The sequence below is a fragment of the Phalaenopsis equestris genome, unplaced genomic scaffold (assembly GCF_001263595.1).
Source record: "Phalaenopsis equestris unplaced genomic scaffold, ASM126359v1 Scaffold000840, whole genome shotgun sequence".
Taxonomy (NCBI): domain Eukaryota; kingdom Viridiplantae; phylum Streptophyta; class Magnoliopsida; order Asparagales; family Orchidaceae; genus Phalaenopsis; species Phalaenopsis equestris.
This window is the reverse complement of record NW_018165280.1, coordinates 5,993,351-6,017,003: the sequence shown is the minus strand read 5'-3', so window position 1 is coordinate 6,017,003 and position 23,653 is coordinate 5,993,351. Positions and strand designations below refer to the sequence as shown.

The 23,653-nt window shown below is 39.0% G+C and overlaps 1 protein-coding gene across 2 annotated transcripts in view; it reads left to right on the top strand.

Annotated features, from left to right (window-relative positions):
* LOC110031584 (ABC transporter A family member 1) overlaps positions 1–23,653 on the top strand; it is a 188,455-nt gene that overhangs the window by 113,005 nt on the left and 51,797 nt on the right. For both annotated transcript variants that reach the window (XM_020734836.1, XM_020734837.1), the window contains exon 24: positions 9,397–9,480. In XM_020734836.1, coding sequence (XP_020590495.1) covers positions 9,397–9,480 — 84 coding nt within the window. The remainder of the gene's footprint in view (positions 1–9,396; positions 9,481–23,653) is intronic.

The following is a 23,653-nucleotide window of genomic DNA, read 5'->3' as shown; positions in this document are numbered from 1 at the left end:
TGTTAGGGTTTCGCCGAAGGCGAAACCCTGGTTTTGATTCATTCGGTTAGTCGTAAATCTTTTCTCTCGTGCTCGACGAACTTCCCGCATGACGACGACAAAGGTCTTTGTGTTCGTCATCTTCGATGAAGGGCTTCGACACTGTCCCTTTTCGAGATTTCAAGCTGCGGTTTCGAACTTACCGCACTCGACGACGACGACGAAGGCCTCTGCCGTCTTCGACGAAGGGCTTCGGCGTGGTTTCCTATAGCTGCGGTTCTGTCTGCTTTCCTGTTCGCAAAAGGGCGCGCCTTCTGCTTGCTTTCTACCCGACAGAGGGTTCCCGTTCGCCTGTCTGCTCTTCTTGCCTGTCAGACTATTTATCTCCTATCTTGTGAGGGAGATGGCCTCGACGCTTCGTTCCTATACAAATGCTCTTGCCGGCGACTTTCCTGCTTCTGCCCCTCTTCCAGGTTCAGCGTCTGGTTTTGCTATCGGTAAGTTCTGCAATGTTTCAGAATCTTTCCATGAAGCTCTTGAAGGTGGAGGTGATCACACATTTATTAAAAAGCTTGGAAAAAAATGAGAAGCCTGCACTTACTCTCACAGAGATTGAAACTGGCACTCTCACGTCCTCTTAGCGCTTCTCTCTAGTGGGGAAATTCTTTTATGGTCACCCAAAATTGGAGATCATTATGAAGGAGTTTGATACCATAAAACTATTGGGCAATTGGAACATTGTACTACTTGACGGTAGACATATACTTATTCAGCTATCTCATGATGCCAATTACACTCGCATTTTCTCTCGAAAAGCTATCAAGATTGACAATCTTTTTATGAAAATTTTGAAGTGGACTATCGGTTTTGATCCAAAAGCGGAGCCCCCTATTATTCATGTTTGGATAAAGTTTCTGGGATTAAAATTACATCTGTTCAACATGGAAATCCTCTACTCTTTAGCATCTGCTTACGGTAAGCCTCTCAAGGTGGATAGTCCTACGCTTGCTGTCATTAGACCATCCGTGACTTGTGTGTTAGTTGAGAGAGATATCACTCAACCAGCTCCGGATGAGATATGAATTGACAATATACACAATGGGTATTGACAAAATGTTGAAATGGAACCACATCCTCCTTATTGTTGTCATTGTAGTATGTTTAGTCATAACTCTATTATTTGCTATCGTTTGCATCCTTATCTAAGGCCAAATATTGCTAAAAAACAACCACCTACTATCCCTTTTGAGAAAATGCAACCTGATCCTCTTCCCAACACCACAGTTCCTGAAGAAGAACAACATACTACAGTTACAGATCCAATTGTGCTCATTCCATCCATTGTTATTGAAGACTCACTCACATGCCAAGACACACGAGAGCGCTCCTTTGATCCAATAACATCCCGAGAGCGCTCCTTTGATCCAATAACAGATCAACCGGTACAACAGGTAGTTGCTTCTAATGTCCAACAATCTGCACATCCCAAGCACACTTTAGACCAAGATTAAGTGAGCGAATTTTCGGAAGAGGAATTGTTATTGAAGACACACCTTTCGTAGAACCAGAGGCAGAGGCAAAACCAAATTGGGTTGCTCTCTAGCCACCTGATACTATGTATTTCTGCATTTTTTGGCTTTTTTCTTTATGTCTAATGTACTTTTCAGTATTTTCTAGTTGTGGAACCCTTTGTGGTTTTGTTGTGAGCAGAGAGTCATGTTTGGGCCCTCCATCATATTGTATCTGTATCTTTCTTTCTAGTTAATATATTAGCATTTTTGGGCTTTCAAAAAATATATATATATTGGAGGGCCCAAACATACTGAATAAATATATATATGCAGGCTACAGCTGAATAACGTGCAGCTAGATCTCCAGTTTTGGGTGACCATAAAAGAATTTACCCACTAGAGAGAAGCGCTAAGAGGACGCGAGAGTGCCAGTTTCAACCTCTGTGAGAATAAGTGCTGGCTTCTCATTTTTTTTTCCAAGCTTTTTAATAAATTTGTGATCACCTCCACCATCAAGAGCTTCGTGGAAAGATTCTGGAACATTGCAGGACTTACCGATAGCAAAATCAGATGCTGAACCTGGAGGAGGGGCACGAGCAGGAAAGTCACCGGCAAGAACATTTGCATAGGAACGGAACGTCGAGGCCATCTCCCTCACAAGACAGGAGAGAAATTGTCTGGCGGGCAGGAAGAGCAGACATGCCAATAAGAAACCTTTTGTCGTGCAGGAATCAAGCAGAAGGCGCACCCTTCTGTGAACAAGAAACCGCAGAGAGAACCACAACTCAAAATTGAAAAGGGAAACATCGTCGAAGCCCTTCGTCGAAGACGATAAACGCCTTCGTCTTCGTCGTCGAGTGCAGGAAGTACGAACCGCAGCTCGAAACCGGAACGAAAAAGGACAGCGCCTAAACCCTTCGTCGAAGACGACGAAACGCAGAGACTCGGAAAAGGGAAACATCGTCGAAGCCCTTCGTCGAAGAAGACGAACGCAGAGCCTTTCATCGTCGTCGTCGAGTGCGGGAAGTTCATCGTCGAGCACCAGAGAAAATATTTACGGCCGAAGGAATGAAACCAGGGTTTCGCCCGGCGAAACCCTAGCAGAGCAGATATATATATATATATCTCTGTGTGTGTGTGTGGGGGGGGGGGGGGGGGGTGGGGGCGCGCGCGTGCGTGTCTTTTTCAGTCTGTCTGTATCAGCTTGGTAAAAAAGTAACAATTGCGTTTATTTGAAATAATAAATTATGCAAACAACAAAATATTTTATAACAACTTGCACAAATAAAAATATATGTATACATCAATTAATCAAATCATCAAACTAATGTAAAACATGAAATACAAATAACATAAAAATGAAAATAAAACTTAAAACACAAATATATTGTAAACATCAACTGATTAATTCATCAAACTAACATAAAACATGAAATACTAGTAATGAAAAATATGAAAATAAAACATAAGATGAGTTTCTCATAACAGGCTTTTCTCACCTTTTATCATCCAACCAACATAATAACATTCATAGATCTAAATAATAACATAATGAATAATCAAAATTTGGAGCAGCAGGTGACGGTGGCTACAACAAGATCTATTAGTCGTGGCAATGGCAACAGGAGCAGTGGACAACAGTGTCTGCACGAGGAGCAATGGAAGGCTATAACAGAAGTAAGCGATTGATGAAGCAATAAGCAGTGGCGGCGATGTTGGCGGTGGAAGCGGTGATGGTGATGTCAGCAGTGCCAACAACAAAAGCAGTGGGCGACAATGTTAGGAAGCTTAACTAATACCAAAGTTAACCCAAACGACAATCGAAAAATAAATATTAATGATGAATTCAAAAGGGTTATGAGCAAAGACTCTTAAAAACAAAAAAAAATGGTACAATACACAAATGGCACACTAGGACGAGGATGAAAGTGGTGGGTTGTAGGTTGAGGTGGTGGAATCAGGGAGTTGTAGGTAAGGGGAGAGGGTTGGCGGTAGCAAGAAGGATGTAGGTGTGCGGCTGAACAATAGGTGGGGTCATGGGGGAGTGGCGTCATCAGATCTAGAGGAAAAGGGGAGGGTGACAACAGGTCTGGAGGAAAAGAAGAGGCCATCAATAGGCCTGGAGGAGAAGGGGAAGGCAACAACAAGTTTGGAGTAAAAGGAGAGGCGACAGCAGTTAATATAGTGCACAGGCTCAAAGTCAGCAAGCAGGGGAGAGATGCAGGAAGGAATGCTGGCAGTGAGCAGGTGGGTGTTTAAAGGATGACAGCGAGCAGGAGAGTGGAAGAAGTGAGGAAATATATGGAGATAGTCACCACCTCGGAGCTGGAAAAAGTTGAAGCACCACCTATCCTCGGATACAACCTTAGAAAAAGAAATCGGGACATTGTGGCTGTCGAAATAGAAATATCACAAAATATTAAACCTAAAATAGAAACTATAATTATATATAGTAGATAATTAGTAGGGGGAGGCCCATCTCTTTGGGCTGCAACTCTGGCCCCCATCTTAAGAACCGGAAGGCCCTTGCGCCCCCTTGGATGAACTGGTTTAGGTGAAATAGTCGGTTCAATACCTCTTTCCCCCCTCTCCAAGCAAGCCTCGTGTCAGTCTCCTAGGGTTGGGGGAGCTTAGGCCTCATTCGTCTAAGCTTTTGTCTACCCGATGCCTGTGATGGAGCTGTTGTAACCTCTCGGGGTTGAAGTCTCTTTGGTTGTGGTCCGAGAAGCACTGGATACCATCAGTGGTACACCTTCCCCCAATGCAACTGAAGATTGTTCCCCACTTATGAGCAAACGTTTGTATCAATCCAATTTTCTGGGAGATCACCATTCATCTGGCTTGTGCTTGCGTGCCTCACATATTTTGTTGAATCCTCCCAAAGTAACAATCTGCTCTGAAGTGAAGGTAACCTGAACCTCCTTGATGGTGGTGGCCAAGGTGGTAAGATCTTAATTGTGAGGTCATGAAATGCTCTCTATCATGAGTATCCCATGTCTTGAATCGGTGTCTCAGTCTTGTCATCCTTTGTCTTCACCAAAATCGGTCCCACCGACGCTGCTCTGCTAGCAAGTGCACCTGTGACCTCATGTTCCGCAAAAGGGAAAAGGACAATGTGCTTGGTCTCCTTTGTGAAGGAGTAAGTGTTTGTGAATCCATTGTGCTAGATCTTATAGTCAAATCGCCGTGGTCTCCCTAACAACATGTGGCTGGCATCCATGGGCACCACGCCACACCACAACTGATCATGCATTTGACTCCCAATTGAAAACTCCACAAGGCACCTTCACTTAATGCTGAGCCTGTTCTTTTTCATCCACATCAGAGAATATGGTTGGAATTGCTTCTGAGTCATGAGGCTCAACTTCTACACCATCTGTTTAGACGCTACGTTCTTGTTGCCCCCTCCATCGATAATGAGACCGCATACATTTCTGTTCACCGTGCAACGGGTGTAAAATATGTTGTGGCAAAACCATTGCAAATCCTTAATATGCTTAGTCTATAGAACCTTGGATCCAAGAGCATATCACACTCATCCGGTGGAAAATGATAACAACTTACCTTATTCCTCTTATTTCTCCTTGTTGCTAAGCTCCTTCATGGCACCCTGCTCGGTAAAAGGTACAACTCGACTCGTCAGACAACTAGAGGTGATGTGTCCAAATCCATGGCATCCACAACACTTTTGGGTCGGGACTGTTGTAGGCATACTGCTCTTCTCAGGCTTCTTCTCGCTCTGAGTAGTTTTGTTATTATTCTGACTCAGTTTCTCAACTCTTTAAGGCATGCTCCTGTTGATGTCTCCAACTGTGAGTGGTTGCCTAAATAGTGGTGGACGCCTGCTTTGTTTCTGTTGTATCTCTACCTTCATGTCTAAGGTATGGACATCTCCCAGTGATCAATAGGGCTACAGCTGAATAACGTTGCTAATAGGAGGCTTCAAACCCCCAGATATCGGGCTATGGAATGTCTCTTGCTTGACCAACTCACACTCCATCTGCAATTAGTCCAGCGATTTCTTCCACTCATAGATCTCTCTGTTGTAGGTGGTGGAGTTTTAGAAACATGTCGTGGAGGTAGTGAGGAGGTAGTATTTCATCTACATATTCTTCCTTATCTTCTTTTGTCTAGTAATCTTATCATTGTCTTCTCTCTTTCTTTATCTTTGCATATTTTCCTATCACAATGAGGCGCTCTTCCTCACTTTGATGGTCGCAATTTGTCTTCTGACACCTTTTTTGTACTTGAAGGTCCTCTCAATTGACTTTAGCCGATCGATAAAGTTGTTTGCATCCATACTTCTATCAAACTCCAGCAAATCCACTTTGATGGGAAATTAATGTGTCCTCTTTAAGTACCCTTCTCTCTTGACTTTCTCTGATAATGAATTCTATAGCGTCAGTGTCTATCTTCCTCATCACTAAAGTCATCCTTATTGAAGAGATTCAGATCCTCGTCCCTTTCTCCCTTCACCTCTTCATACGACGATTGATGTTAACTACCCTTTGGGTTCCATCATCAATCTCTGCAAGCCTCTGTTAAAGAAGTTGGTGTTCGCGATGTATCTCTTCTCAGATAGACTCGGGCATGTATCTTCTTGGTGGCATAATTAGGGTTTGGCATTTGTAGTAGTGAAAAGGTGATTTGATGGTAGAAAAGAATAATTTTTTGTACAGATGGTTTGAATATGGTAGATGTTAGGAAACCCTAAGATAGGACAAGGGCTAAGATATTTCTGATACCAATTGATTCCTTAAATATTTCATATTGCATTAACTATAAAAAAGTAGTACAAAATGGTACAAAAAACAAGTCATCAGACGAATGCAAAAGGGGCTCTGTCATCGTGGAGAATAGTAAAAAACTCTGACGATTCAGGGACATTATCATTGGAATAACTATGCAAAAGAGCCCTTTGGGCACAAACATGGGCAGCCCGATTGAGCTCACGAGGTATAAATTTAAGAAAGAACATGTTGAGAAAAAGTAATAAAGGAAAATGCCTCATAGAAACTTGGTAATATCCTCTAGTTTTTTTGCACCATCATTTGTTGTAGGAACTGGATGACATTAATATGTCACCCTCAAAAACCATTCCCTTGACAGTTGGAGCATGCATTGCCCATCAAGATAGCCTCAAATTCCACCCGTCCGCTCTCCCAATGCACCAGTTGCTCACTGCGTGCGACAAGGACCTCCCCCATCTCATTCCGCTAGATAGCCCGCATGCTAGCCAGTTGGTTTGGTAGGAATCCTCCATCAATATTAGCTTTTAGCCAACCCGGAGGGGTGGGGGGGCACCAGAAACGAGGTGAGACAGTTGTTGAGACTGGCTAGTGTCCTAGTGCTCCGGGATGGGAAAAGAGTGACTATTGGTAAGAGTTTCAAGAACAGTCGCAGCCATCACGGGAGTTGTAGCAAAAGGTCACCCATGTTTCTTTGCATTACCCCCCCCCCCTCCAACATTGGTGAACTGTATGGCAGAATATGCTGGCCAGCGGGATATACTCCTTCCCAATAGAAGAGAGGTGTTGTACCACTTCTTCAAAAGATCTAAATATCAGAGTTTCAGAGTTAGTAGAAGACAAATATTATTTTTGAATTCAAAAGGGTTATAAGTAAAGACTCTTAAATACAAAAAGAAAACGGCATAAAACACGAGTGACACCCTAGAACGAGGATGAAAGTGGTGGGCTGCAAGTTGAGGTGGTGGAATCGGAAAGTTGTAGGTGGGGGGAGAGGGTTGACAGTAGTAAAAAGGATGTAGTTGTGCGGTTGGACAACATGTAGGGTTGTGGGAGAGTGGCGGCAACACGTTTGGAGGAAAAGTTGAGGGCAGCAGTAGCTGCAATGGTGCACTTGTTCAGATACGAATTGATTTTGGAGTTAACCCAAACAACAATCAGAAAATAAATTTTGTTATTGAATTCAAAATTGTTTCAAGCAAAGATTCTTCAAAACAAAAACAAAACGACAAAAGTGACACCCTAGGAAAGGGATGAAGGTGGTGGGTTGCAGGTTAAGGTGGTGGAATCGGGGAGTTGTAGGTGAGGGGAATTGGCTGGCAGTAGCAATAAGAATGTAGGTGTGCGGCTGGACAATAGGTAAAGCTATGGGGGAGTGCTTAGGGCAGTAGCAGTTGCTATGTTGCGCAGTCTGGGCATCAACAAGCAGGGGAGGGACGAAGGAATGCTGGCAGCGAGCAAGTTGGTGGAAGTAGCCAGGAAATATATGGAGATAATCACGACCTCAGAGTAGGATATAGCTGGAGTATCACATGTCCTCGTATACAACCTTAGGAAGGGAAAATGGGATGTCGAAGGCTATCTAAATAGAAATCTCTCCAAAAACAAATCTTAAAATAGAAAATACAAATAAAAATAGTACATAACTAGAAGGAGGGTGCCCTCCCTTTGGACACATCCCTAGCCCCTAAATTAAGAGCCGGTTGGACTTTGCGTTTTCTTGGCTGAACCAGTCAAGGCAAACCAGCTGGTAGACTGCGTTTTCATGTACTGTGAAGGTTGAATCGGAGCAATAAATTTCTAATCTTTTGGTGAAGGGCTTATCATAATTATATTTCATGTTTGTGCACGTAGACTGAGTTAACATTAAATGTTCCTATTAGCTTTCCTTTCATTATTTGCTAGTTTGCATTCTTCCATGTTGCTTTTTGCCAATGTTTTCCTTTTTGTGGCTAAGACTAGAGAAAGAGTTAGGAAAAACTTGAATTATGGAAAAAGGACTTCGTTTGAATAGATCTAAAATTGAATACATGAAATATAATTTTAGTAGTAGTAGCTCTAGTGACAGAGTTATAATAATGGGTGATCAAATTCTTAGGAGTAAACAATTTAGATATCTTCGGACTTTGTGCAAAATCATGGTGATATAAATGAGAATGTTATTAGTAGAATTCAAGTTGGATGGTTGAAGTGGAGGAATTTTTTGGGTCTATTGTGTGATAGAAAAGTACCGGATAGACTTGAAGGGAAATTTTATGAGATGGTGGTGAGAATTAATTGCTTTATGGCGCAGAAGGTTGGCCTATAGAAGAGATGCATTAAACTAAGTTAAGTGTTGCTAAGATGGGAATGCTTAGGTGGATGAGTGGCTTGACACTTATTGAGAAAACGTGAAATGAATGTATTCGTGAAAGTGTTGGTATAGCTCCAGTTGCAGACAATATTTGAGAAAGCCGTCTTACATAGTTTTGTCACCTTAAATGTTGACCATTTGATGATCCAGTTAGGAGGGTAGATGTTTTAAACTCTATTTATGTTAAGGTAGAGGTAAACCTCAAAAAACTTGGGCTTGTTGTTTAAAAAATGATCTTAATTTAGTAGAATTAAACGAAAATATGATAGTCAATATGACACAATGGTGAAAAAGGATTCATGTAGTCAACCCCAATCAGTTGATGAAAGACTTGTTGTTGTTGATGTTACTGTTGCTGATGTTGTTGAAGTCTTGCATTTCATTACCTGTTAGAGTTTTCTTATGAAGTGCTCATTCGCCTTATCATATGATGGTTTTTACTCGTGTTTTCAAGTTGTCCTGAGATTTATTGTGATCGTTATCCAAAAGTAATGATTGTAAGACAAGATCTGTGAAGTTGTTTTATGTTTTATAAAAGATACAAGATGATTTATTTGAATCATTAAATATATTTAATAATAATTTTTTTCTGCTTTTGTGATTTTTTTTATAAATTTTTATATTGGGGCTGATTGTGTTTGGATTCAATAATCATCTTTTGCATGTTTGTGGGAATTTTGATCCATCAGTATTTTTTTTTCATGTGCTTTTTATGTTTATTAATTTCATTAGCTATTGTTTAGTGCTCTTGAACTATACCATTTGCTTGAAGCGTCTGGGTTTGATACATTTGAAAATTTTGTAGGATCTTGACGCCTTCTCCGCATCAATAATTGTGAGCATGGCTTTCTCTTTCATTCCAGCATCCTTCGCAGTTTTAATTGTTAAGGTAATTTCTTTTATTCTACTTGAAACTTTTGTAATTGTTAAGGTAATTTCTTTTATCCTATTTGATGCCTAATAGGGTGTGGCATTCAAAACCTTTTAATATTTATTTATATAAAGTTGTATTTTTTTTGTCACTTATTTCATTAAATTGCTAATGTATGCATGATAGGTTTTTAATTACTATGATTAACTAATAATGAATGAAGATCATGAGTTGTAGTTATTAAAAGCTTACATACCTCTGGAATCTTTTATAAGAAAAAATGTAATGATAAATAAGTAAATAAAAGAAAAGGTCAGGATAGTTTATGTAGTTGGATTAAAGCTTTATGGTGAAAATGAATAATATTTTATGAGTAACGTGCCTTCGTATATTTACAAAATATTTTTTTATTATTCAGAATAAATGCCGTACATTTACTCTCTTTTTTTTTTTTTTTTTCTTTGTGAAATTCTGAAAGCCCTTTTGCATTTAGATTTGCTGCATGTGGCTACTGCTTAGATACCCACCTGGAGCTTTGATGCTCTTGCATAGTGCAATTTAGTAGAAGTGTAACCTAAAATCTTCCCTATTCATCCCCATCCTCCAAAACATGCTCTAGAAAAAAGACAATGTTATAAACTTGCAAGAAGTTGCGTGCTCCAAAAATTGCCACCAAACTTTGTTATTTCTGAATTGTTTCAGAACAGTTTTTAGATCAGGTTAGTTTTTAAAAATCAGATCAGATATCAAATAAGAGACTATTTGAGAGACCCATCCTTGACCTATCCTAACTAAGGCTTCATGATCTAGTTTAAAGCTCTCTCATAAGTGTACAGCCCTATAATTTAATACTTCTTGTGATCAAAAGAGAGTACTTACAATTTAAGCTAGTCGATAGTCTCTATAATAATTTCTTCTTAGTAGCTATTAGTTGATTTAGTATGTATACTATAATTATCTTCGAGTTGATGTTGAAAGGATGACGATGAGGCCAACCATGATACAAATGTTTCTTCATCCTGGGTTATCATGAACCTCTGTCAACCCAATCAAAATGCAACTATTTTTCATCCTCTATGGTATATTGATCCAACGTTTCTCTTCTTAGATGGAGGCTTTTCTGAATGCCACAACGTGCAAAGAGGCTAAAGGTGGTCTACACATCAAGGGTAGAATGGCAAACGACTTGATGGTAATGATGAACACCATAAGCTTCATCAAATAGTTGATCTTACTAGAGAACTTGTTGATATGGATTAACATAAATAGGTTTTGTGGTTACCAAATGATGGGCAATTGAAAGGCTTGAAAGACATTTGGTAGAGTTTTTACATCTCAGTATTCTCTCTAGCTTCATGTACTCAATAGGAGAACAAAATGTGAACGATGAAAACTTGACTTAGTGTGATAGGTAACACAACATAAGACAAGGAGGTATCAAGTAGATGAATGGATAAGGGATTTGTGAAGGCGAGTTTCTTTCCTTTGTAGGAGACACAAAAGGTGGAAACCTAGAGTTGAAAGAGAGAGTTTACACCTCTTAAAAAAGAGACAAAATTTTAAGTTGTTCGGTTTTGTAGCTTTCAAGGTGCTACAAGCGATTTCTATATGAAGGAAAAAATTTAAAAGAATTTTTCTTCTTATTTTAAGAGATCTAATGCAATGGAGGAATAGTGGTGAGTTGAATATCAACATTCCTTATATCTAAGGATCTATAAGAGGTTTTTTTATCGGAGAAGTGGAGGTAACATGCATGACGCGGAGCAAAGTTCTTCCCACTTGCACGTTGTTGTACTGGGGCTTTCCAACTAGTTCACTGTCGCTAGATTATAGTGGTCTCAATGTTTATATTATATTAATTAGAATTAGAAATTTTTATCCTGCTGGGGGACTTTAAATCTTTTTATTTTCGAGTTTTTGAGACTTTTTCTTGTTTTATGTCATTTGGAGATTTTTTTCTCTCTGATTTTCCTATTGGATTGTTGTATCATTTGATTTCCCTTGAGTGGTGTGCTTGTAACCCGATTGGATCTAGATTGTGACCTCTTTCAGACTTTTGAAAGCCTTCCTCTTCAAATTTGCTGCAATATGTTGTTTGATGGCATAAACTTGTTGTTTCTAGTACATGGCTTGTTGTCTAGCCGTTGGTTGTGTCGGACTTTGCCGTTATCACTCTTCTCTCCTCTATTACCTACCCTAATATTGTCCTACCTTGATTGGTGTCATTTGATATCCAAGTCTACCAAGCTGTAAATTTTAGGGATTTATGTTTTTTAGCCCTGCAAAAACAACAACAACAACAACAAAGCCTAATCCCACTAGAACAAAGCCTTAATCCCACTAGGTGGGGTCGGCTACATGAATCATATTTCTCCATTGCGTCCTATTTAGTGTCATATTTTCATTTAGTTCTAATAAATTAAGATTTTTTTTATAAAATAAGCCTAAGTCTTCCTAGGTCTACCTCTGCCTTTCTAAACATAAGTCGAATCTAAAACATAACATCTACTCTCCTAATCAGATCATCAGGTAGTCGACGTTTAATGTGACCAAACCATCTAAGACGACTTTCTTTAATTTTTGTTCAACACAGGAGCTATACCAAACCTAACACGGATATATTCATTTCACATTTTGTCTCTAAATTTAAAGCCACTCATTCACCTAATCATCCTCATCTCGGCAACACTTAACTTAGTATTATGCTTCTCTTTTAAAGGCCAACATTCAACGCCATAGAGCATTGCAGGTCTCACCATCGTCTTATAAATTTTTTTTTTCAATCCAAGTGGTACTTTTCTATCACACAAAAGGCCCGAAGCATTCCTCCACTTCAACCAACCAACTTCAACCAACCAACTAACGGTCTCAACTTCAACCAACCAACTTGAATTCTACTATTAGCATCTCATCGCTTTGAACAATAGCTTTGAACAATAGACCTAAGATATCTAAATTGTTCACACCTTTTAATAATTTGATCACCCAAAGTTACCCTTATGTCGCTAGAGCTATTAATACTCAAATTACATTCCATGTATTCAATTTTAGTTCTACTTAAAATGAAGGCCTTTAGACTCCAATGTTGACCTCCATAATCCAAGTTTTCTCTCGTCTTATTCACGAGAAAGATATTATCAGCGAAAAGCATACACCAAGATACATCCTCATGTAAATGTCCAGTAAGACCATCCATAACTAAAGCGAAAAGATATGGGCTTAAAGCCGATCCCTGATGTAATCCAATAGAAATAGTAAAATATTTAGTCAATCATCGTTCAGTCCGAACACAAGTAACAGCTCTAGTATACATATCTTTAATGAATTCAATATAAGTCATATCAACACCTTTCTTCTCAAGAACTCTCCAAAGGATTTCTTTTGGAACCTTATCGTAAGTTTTTTCTAAATCAATAAAAATTAAATGTAGATTCTCCTTATTATCTCTGAACGTCTCCATCAAACCTCTCAATAAATGTATAGCTTCCATAGTAGACTTGCCCAACATAAATCCAAATTGATTATGAGAAATGTTTGTAATACATCTTAACCTATGTTCAATTACCCTCTCTCATAATTTTAAAGTATGACACATCAACTTAATTCCTCTATAATTTGCAGACTATCGTGCATTCCCTTTCTTCTTAAAATGGAGACAAAAATACTCTTCCTCCACTCCTCAGTCATCTTTTTAGTTTTTAAAATAATATTAAAGAGTTTAGTAAGCCAAGAAACTCCCTTTCTTCTTAAAATGAGGCATTTGCACTTCAATTGAGATATCATCAGCTCTTACAGACTTTCCACCCTTGGTTTTCTCTAAAGCCTCATCAACTTTTTTTTTACTAATGCGATGGTAAAAATGAAACGTTTTACTATTATTAACGATATTAAGATCACTAAGAGCGATTGTATTTTCAGAAACTTTATGAAAGAGTTTATCAAAATAACTCACCCACCTATGTTGAATATTTTTTTCTAAGAAAAATACTTTTTGATTTTCATCTTTAATATACTTTACTTGTGTTAAATCATTACTATTTTTTTCTCTTTGTTTTGCTAGTTTATACGTATATTTTTCACTATCCTTAGTATATAATCTATTATAAAAATCATTAAAAGCAGAATTTTTGGTGTCACAGATTATTCTTTTAGACTCTCTGTAGGCCGTTTAATATTTTTCTCAATTCTCTAAGTTTTTACATTTAAACCAATTCTTTAGCCCCAAATCTATATTTTCAAAAGCTATCATTTCCACCTCCAACAAAAAACGAAACTACCATATAAATCTAAACTCTTGGTCATCACTTGATCCACAATCATATATCACCCAAACCCTAAAACGAGAAACATGGCACTATGCCGCCAAGTAGAAATCCTCAATATGGTTTTCAAAAGCTTACTATGGTGGATATGCGGCCATAAATCCTTCAATTTCAATTGATTCTCATTGATTTTGAAAAGAGGAAACATGAGGAAGTCATCCACCATAATAAAGGTGACCACTTAAGAGGAAAAGATTATAATATTTTTCACCAAGAAGCTTCTAGCAATGAACAGTTTATCCCGCATTAATTCGATTGAGTATGGGAGAAACGATGGTGACTTTGGTGTGAGGTTTGATTTGTCATATTTTAACATCCGTATGAATCCAAATAAGTTTATTGAGTGATTTTAGAACGTGGAACATGTCTTCGAGTATAAGAACGTGCTACTTGTTGGGAGAGTGAAGTTTACTTCTATCAAATTAAAGAAAAGTTATTTCTTGTGCTTGCAGAATCTGAAGTGCTTGTGTCATTGTGAGGAGAAAAGATTACAAATTGATCCAAGATGAAAAAAGAGATACAACACAAGTACTTGTTAGTACATTACAAATAAGATGTGTTCTTAAGACTTCATCATATTTAACAGAAGAATCTTTCAAAATAGAAGTACATCATTTTGTTTGAGCGCCTTATGTATTAATATGAGCTAGTGGAGCCTAAGAACATCATGGCTTGGTATCTTGGAGGATTGAGATCATTTATTAGCAATGCGGTATATTTTTAGCCCTATTAAATATTACATGATATCTAAACCTTAGCTTTAAAGATAGAGAGATGACACAACAGTATCGGTTCCATACTACCCTGCAAACAGAGTTTGGCCATCACATTGAGTTGCAAGAGCACACCAACTTGAGGCCTAAGACCTATCCCTCATGAGGAGAAGTCATCATAAGAGGAAAAAAGGATTGATAGGACCAACACCCCCCGAAACATATCCATTTTGGAAGTATTTCAAGTGTCATTAATAGAAGTAAATTGCATCTAACTACTTGAACAAGAGAGTAATTTCTTTTATAGACAAGGTGCAATGGATGAGGTAGACAATGAAGACTAATGAGAGGAGACAATAGAGGAGTACCAATTACCTTCAAATGACCGTGAGATGTTTTTGGCTTGATGAGTTTTTTAGGCCGAGACTAATAAGAGGGGTTGGCAGTGGCTTAGGCATATCATCTTTCATACTCATTGTATTATGAAGTGGGAAGTGTGCAGTCTCGTTATAAATGAAAATAATTACAAAAATATGGTATATGCATAGATAATTGACAAATTGAGTCTCCTACCTAGAAGCATTGTTAGCCATATTCTACGACTTAATTGAAGAATGGGAATGAAATTTGTGTTGATATGACATGTCTTGTAGAATTTTCAATTTGAGAAAAATTGTAGGATCATGTGTGATATGGTTTCGTGCCTATCAATGTGTGCCACATTCTTTTGGATCGATTGTGGCAGTATTATGGAGTTAACATTTGATGATGTGCACAGAAATAATTGCTCATTTATCATGGACAAAAGCTTGTAGTGCTTTTGAGAAATATTAAAGGTGGCAAGATTCATGAGTACTTAAACATAATTACTCATTTATCAAGGGTGAAAAGCTTGTTGTGCTTATGTGAAATACTAAAGGTGCCAACATTATTGAGTACTCAAACATAGATGAGAGGTTTTATGCCTCGTGTCATATTTTTACAGCTATGAGAGAAGCGCTAATGGTATTGGCCTTGGTGTTGCTAGAAGGCAGTTGTACAAAGGATTCAATACTTGAGATAGTACAACCTCTTTTGGAGGAGTTCTAGTATGTTTTGATTGACAACCGATCACCTTGATTACTACCCTTATGAGATATTCATTGTGATATAAGCCTTATCTCAGGAGTAGTGCCCAAAATCAACCAACCTACTGGATGCAACAAGCAAAGCATGAGGTGCTATAGAAGCAAATTAAAAATTTGATGTGAATAGTCCGTGAGAGCCCTAGTCTGAGTGTTGTTCCAACTTTGATAGTACCAAATAAAGTCATTTTTTGGCATATGTTTATTGATAGTAGGGTCGTGAACAAGATTATTATCAAATACCGATTGATTTTTTATTCTGAGATTAGATGAGATTAGATTTTTTTTTTTTTTGGTTAGTTCTATGGAAACAGTGTATTTTTAAAGATTGATATGCACGGTAGTTATTATTAGATCAAGATGAGATTATGGCTTATGTGAATGATATTTTTCAAGACACAAGATGGATTGTTTGAGTGGGTAGCCATGCTCTTTGGCCTGTCCAATGCTTCGAGCACTTTCTCTACTAATGAACTAGTGTCTTCCAAGCCTTTATTGGAAAATTTCTTGTTTTAAATTTTGATGATATTTTGGTGTGCAATCGTTCAAGAGAGCATTTGCAGTGTGAGCGGCAGGTGTTTAGAGTTCTCCGAACAAAGTAGTCATATGATCATCTTGTTGAACCACCCAGATTTGTCATTGAATCATATCCATTGAATAAATTGTTGAAAATGTAAGAGAATGGGGGGTAAAGAGAAAGAGAGATGTGAACAACAGAGTTACAATAAAAATGAGTAATATGGGAGAGATAAGAGGGGGATTTTCCTTAGCTTTGGTGAGTGGAAGGTTGGAATCAGATTGAACCTGATCGGGTTGGAGAGAGTGATCCTGTTTACACGTAATCTCCCTTATTTATAGGGACTGATCTTTATAAAGTTACATATTTTGCCCTATATCAGTCCTATCTTTTTATGCATATATATTTGTCTAATGTCCATATCACCACTAAATTTAGGGACTTCGAGAGATCTTTTTTTTTGGTCTACTTCTTTGTCAAATGGGAAGGTTCTTTGCATTGGTGATTTTTCGTGTTTAACTGCCATCATACTCAACTTAAGAGTGCTTTATTGAATTTTATCTAATCGTGTGATATTTTTAGTTAACTTTTTTGTAGTTCATTTCTAGATTCATCTTCTTGTCTAACGTTTGTCTATGGATGGGTCGAGAGTTATTAGTCTCTACTATTCTTAGCGGCTTTTGGTCATACCACTTATATGCTTCATAGGGTACATTAATTCAATTGCCGCTATTGAGATGAACCTAGTAAAAATTGAGGCTACTGAAGCCTATCCCAACCAATCATTTACTAGGGTACATTTTTTTTCATATTTTGACTTTTCCTTTACAGGATTTATCATTAATCTTAGCTCATTTGTGACACCTTTGATGGAGGTTCTCAAGTTAGATGGATTTGCTCCCAAGGTAACTTTGATGAAGCTGGTGACTCAAGACCCATTGTAGTATTTCCATATTTCAATCAGCCGTCTGCGGTTGTGCTATATACCTTCAATATGGGGATCTCAACTGATCTAATTTAAGGAGGACATCCCATTATTTTTTTCATTGAAAATTTAAATGATTATAGATGAAATACTTTAATTACGATAAGGAATTTTTATGCCATTTCGAGAGTCCTAAGTCATTAGATTCATGGTTTGTTGGCGAACGAGTTTAATTACTCACTACACTAACCTTGAACGCCTAGGATATTTTGAACAATTAAAGTAAGTTAAAAGGTCTGCATGCAACGTTGGTGGAATTTCAATTATTGAAAGGTTTGTATGCCACTGACAAAAATTTCAGAGATATTTGGACTCGTTGCCAAGATAGATTGTATGAGCAATATCACAGTTCTTTTGAATATTTATTCTCTTAGAACAAATTGTGCATTCTCCGGAGTACTTAGCGAGATTTTACAGTAGTGCCACAATCGGGGAATTGCATGATATTTTGGAAGAGAAATGGATCGTTCCTTAATAAAGGATAATTTTTATTAGCTCGGATTGATATGAGACGTGGAGAGAAATTTTAGACAATACAATATATGTCATTGGGCTATGATTCGAGGATTGAATATAGGCATATACACTCCCTTTCTTGTTCTAGAGGCACTCTGGTTGGACGTGAGCATGGATTTTATAGTGGGCTTACCGTGGACACAACGGAGTAGGTGCTTTTTTATGGTAATGGTAGGCCATTTCTCTAAAATGACATATCTTTTTTGCCGCAAGATAAGGGACGCATTACAAATTACAGATTTATACTTTAGGGAGTAGTTTGTCTTCATGGTAGACCCAAGATCATTACTTTAGACAAGGTCATGAAATTTCTCAGTGACTTTGGAGGATTTTATGGGATAAAATAGGTACAAGGCTATAGTTCAGCTCAACAGCACACCATATATGGGAAATCAAATAGAGCTGGCGATTCTTAATTTGGGAAATTTTTTTAGGTATTTCATGGGAAAAACATCAGGCAGTGGTATTTAATTCTTCCATAAGTTGGTTTTGCTTATTTCCCCGCTAGCCTGTCAATTGCTCACGGTCCATTTGAGATTATATACAGCTAAAATCTTTTTATTCCTGTGGAGTTAGTGTTGATACTTCTAGCTATTGAGCTTAGCACAGATGCTGAGGTGAGAATCAAGGAAATTCAGACTTTACATAAAGAGATGAGGACAAGACTTGCTAAAAAAAATTTTAAATTTCAGAAGCAAACAAACGAGTCCAAAAAAACTCACTCTTATAGAATGTAATTTTGTGTGGATTAGATTGAAGAATGAGTGATTTTCTACAGATTCAAAGCTTAAGTCTATAGCGGACGACCTTTTTCAAGATCGTTAAGAAGATTAGTGACAATGTAACACAGGGCATGTGGGGCGCGGGAATGCCTCACTTTCTAGACGGCTGGACCAAACTGGTCCATGCATGGGAGAGCCGATTAGCTCTTCTACATGGGTTTGACGCCTCCTTTCAACAGAGGGACCCAATTCTAGTTATCTAGGTTTTATATATTTGCTTTTTGTGTTTTAGGTTTTCTGTTTTGTTGTGTTTTTTGTCGGGATATTTGTTGGTCTCTCAAGTCTTCTCTTCTAGGGATATATCCAATGCTCAAGTAGTGCTCTGGCTGTATCTCACTCCCGAGGTGGTGACTATACTTTTTGAACCCCCTTTCCCAACATCCTTCTCATCTCTATCGTCATCCTTCACTGTTGCAGCCACCGAACACCCTTCCATTGTTGTTCTTTTGTAGTCCACTTTACAGCCATCTTCCAGTCCCACCTCCTCTCTCTCTCTCTCTCTCTCTCTCTCTCTTCCATCCAAAGCTGCCTCCCTCTTTGTGCCGATTTCCAGATCAGCCCCCACCTGCCGCTGCGTTGCAGCCCCACGTTTCACCCATTGTCGCCTTCTAAAACCAGCACAACCCATTTCCCTTTTGCTGCTGCTACTCTAGAACATGTGCTCCATGTTGCTGCCACCCCAAACAGCAACAGTTGTTGTTTTGTTGCTGTCATCTTGTTGTCCAACCTACAGGGACTCGTTGCCATCCCTTAATTGGACTCTTACACGTCCCTTGTTGTTTCTGTTGCCGCCTAACATCATACCTACCATCTCTCCAGTCTCTTAGTACGCCTTATAATTGCGTAAATAAACATCACCACCTTTGGATCGACTCTCTAGTGTATGTTTGTGTGTCATGTTGTCGTTATTTTCCATTTTAGGGTGTTGCATTGTAACCGCCATTTGGCTTTTTGGTAATAGTATTTGTTTGTTTATTGTTGTTTGGATTAACTCCAGTATCACAATCCCTACAAGATTGATCTATCGAAAGTCTAACATTTTTACTATGTTTAATGTTGCTGACTTGTCCTCATACTACAAGGAGTTGGATGCTCATGCTTTTTTTAGAGAAACACGAATATTTTCTACTTACATGAGACAATGTGGGATACGAAATTCTCATTTTGTATTTGTTGGAAAATGTCAACCATAGGATTATAGTCAATGTCGACTGTAAGAGTTTTTGGAGGGGAATTCAAAGGCCAAGAGGGGAGTTGGTCAAAGAATTCCTATTCACGGTGCTCCCGAAAAGGCATGGTGGGTCAGTACAACCTAGAGAGGTTAGCTGCAATTGTAATAACTAAAAATTTTTAAATAATAAAATAACTATAATACTAATAAAATAAAAATAAATAAGTTTCGATTTGGAAAGACACACTCTTGGTAAGGACTAAATCGCAACATCTATCATTTTACTTCTCATTTGACCGACTTAACAAACAGAGAAGGAGAATGAGAACGAGTGAGCGAGAGGAAGAACAGAGAAAGAGAGAGAAGAAAAAATCATATGAGCAACGATATTGAAGAAGAAAGATGAAGAAAGAAAAAGGAAACAAAGAAGTGAGTGTCTCTTATCTGTTTCAACGTCGAACCATAGTCTAAGGGAAGCGACATCGAAGACTTTCGGTGTGCGATCGAACTGTGTCAAATAGGAAAGAGGGCGTAGGACTTTGTATGGACAGAGAAGAAGTCGAACCCTATTCGTGGTGGCTTTGGCGCGGTCCTCTAGCAAAGGAAGAAGGGGGGTCGGAGGAGAGAGAGTATGGGCACAGTGTTAAAGCCAAGCCCAACAAAGTCAAGGAAGTACTGCTTGGAAGGCAAGCCCTAACTGAAGGGAAGATTGTGCTTGCACTACTCTATCGGGTCGCATCGAGATCGAAGAAGAGTGAAGGGAAGAATGCTCACAGAGCTCGCATGTTGCGGGTATAGGGAACCCTGCATGTGTGCTGCAAGAGTCGATTGAAATATATAATGGTTATTTTTAAGATTTTTTAATTAAGTAAATTAATTATATGTTATATATATATATCGGCACGCTCTGCTAGGGTTTCGCCGCTCCCACGACAATGGTCCCGGCGGTGAATCTCTCGACTTCTTCCCTTCTCTTTGGCTTCTCCCACGATGACATTCACGTAGCTACAGCTCTAATATCTCTTATTGAAGTCGATCGCTCCCTGTCGTAGTCGACGAGGATCACTCCTGTCGTTGTCGTCTGATTCCATTGACGACGACGTTATTTCCCGCAGTCGTCTCTCGTAGCTGACGACCTTTCTACTTGCGGCCATCTCCTCGCTCGCTCCAGACGAAGCGAGCCTGACAGACAGTGCCCGAAGCCTACTTGTTTCCTTGCAGCCAGTCACACAGTTTCTTTTCTGACCATGACCATCTTGTGAGGGAGATGGCCTCGACACTCCTATGCAAATGCCCTTGCCAGCGACTTTCTTATTCCTGCTCGTGCCCCTATTTTAGTTTCAGAGTCTGGTTTTGGTATCTGTAAATCCTGCAATGTTTCACAATATTTCCACGAGACTCTTGAAGGTGGTGGTGATCACACTTTTTTTTAAAAACTTGAAAAAAATGGGAAGTTTGCTTTTATTCTCATTGAGGTTGAAACCAATACTCTCACGTCCTCTTGGCGTTTTGCTCTAGTGGGGAAACCCAAAACTGGAGATCATTCGCAAGAGTTTGATGCTATGAAACTATTAGGCAGTTGGAACATTGGCCTATTTGACGGTCAACATATACTTATTCAGCTATCTTACAATGTCGATTACACTTGCATTTTCTCTCGAAAAGTTATCAAGATCGACAATCGTTTTATGAAAATTCTGAAGTGGACTGTCGATTTTGATCAAAAAACAGAGTTCCTTATCATTACTGTTTGGATAAAGTCTTCGGGGTTAAAATTACATCTGTTCAACATAGAAATTTTCTACTCTTTAGCTGCTGCTTACGGTTAGTCTTTCAAGGTGGATAGTCCTATGCTTGCCATCACCAGACCCTATGTAGCTTGTGTGTTGTTGAGAGAGGTATCACTCAACCAGCTCCGAATGAGATATGGATTGACACTATTCACAACGAGTATTGGCAAAAGGTTGAAATAGAACCACACCATCCTTATTGCTCTCATTTTAGTATGTTTGGTCACAGTTTTACTATTTGTTATCACTTGCATCATCATCTAAGGTTGAATATCGCTAAATATCAGCCACCTACCATCCTTGCTGAGAAGGTGCAATCCGATCCTCTTTCCAACATCGCAGTTCTAGATGAAGAACATCATATTATAAGTATAGATCCAAATATGCTAATACCACTTATTGTTATTGAAGAAGACTCACTTACATGCCAAGACTTGAGAGTGCTCCTTCGATCCGATAAAAGATCAGCTGGTACAACAAGTAGTTGCTTCTAATGTTCAATAACCCACACATATCCTACACAGTTCAGATCATTCCACTGAACAGGTGAGCCAATCTTCGGATGAGGAATGACAGGTCTACACGAGGAGGAAGAAGAAGAACGGAGGATGACTCGAGCTAGGGAATCTATTGGATGATACATTGATTATTACTGGCAAGGCAAAATTGGGTCGCTCTCCAGCTACCTGATACTCCTATTTTGGCACTTTTTTATATTTATTTAGATCTCTTTTGTATTTTGTTGTATTTTATTTTTTTGGAACCATTTGATATGATGGTTTTTTTGTGGGCAGGGTGTCATGTCAGGGACCTCCCACAAAATCTAAATGGTGTCGGACATGTGTAGGTTGTTGAACATTAGAGCATCTACTTGTTGTACCAGCTGATCTTTTATTTGATCAAAGGAGCACTCTCGTGTGTCTTGGCATGTAAGTGAGCATTCTTTAATAACAATGAGTGGTATAAACACGTTTAGATTAGTACTAGTAGTATGTGGAGATGTTTTAGGAGACTCTAGAGTACCATGCTCCAATCCAGCAGTTAGAATAGTGTTCAAAAGCAGGAGCATCCCGGGGTAAAACGGCTTGGGTGTGATGTTCGTCATCTGAAACAACAAAGGTTTGAATAGGAGGGTCATCAGGAACAGCGTTAGTCAGATGAGCAGAGGTATAAGCAGTGTCAGAAAAAGGGTCGGGTTGCACTTAAGCAGGGATGGTAGGTGGCAAGACGTCCACCCCAAGTCAGTACGAATAGATTTTTGAACAGGTTACTAATCTTTAGCAATATCCAGTCTTAAATGATGATGCAAGCGATAGTAAATAGTAGAACTGTAGTTAAACATACTACAATGAGAGCAATAATAAGGGTGTGGTTCTATTTCAATCTTTTTTCAATAGCCGTTGTGAATGGATTCAATCCATACCTCATCCGGAGTTGGTTGGGTGATATCTCTCTCAACTAGCACACAAGCCACAGAGGGTTTGGTGACAGCAAGCGTAGGATTATCATCCTTGAGAGGCTTATCGTAAGCAGTTGTTAAGGAGTGGAGAATTTCAAAGTTGCATAAGTGTAGTTTTAACCCCAGAAAACTTATCTAAACAGGAATGATAGGGGACTCCGATTTTTTATCAAAGTCGACAGCCCACTTTAGGATTTTCATAAAAGAGTTGTCGAGCTTGATTATCTTTCGAGAAAAAATACGTGTAATATGCATCGTGAGATAACTAAATAAGTATATGTCGATCGTCAAATCAATATTTCATCTACCCGATAGCTTCATAGCATCAAAATCTTTTCGAATGATCTCAAGTTTAGAGTGGTGTTGACCTCATTTCTGGATGAGGTCTCTTTTTTCTTTTTTTTGTCTCTCCTTAGAGCCTAGGGTCTAGCTTTAGGCTTTCCCTGTTCGACTCTCTTAGAAGACTAGGACGGAACCCAACGGAACCCGAAAATTCGAGCCACCTCGTCACTCCTTCGAGTCGTCACTCCTTCGAGTTTCGTCACTCCTTCGAGTTTCGCATGGGCGGTCCCGAATCCTCGACGTTCTGCTGAGTCAATCAGGACCGACACATGAAACTCGAGTCGAGTTCCTACATTAATAGGAGCAGCCCCTAGGGAACCCCTTTGTGACCCGAACGCTTGATAACGCCGCATTTTGCATACTCATTGCGCCACATACGACTTTGACTTGAATTGACTCGCCCGTCAGCAAACTCAGTCGGACGACCCCGGATGACGAAACGGACCACGCCGACGCGTCCGGGACGTCGA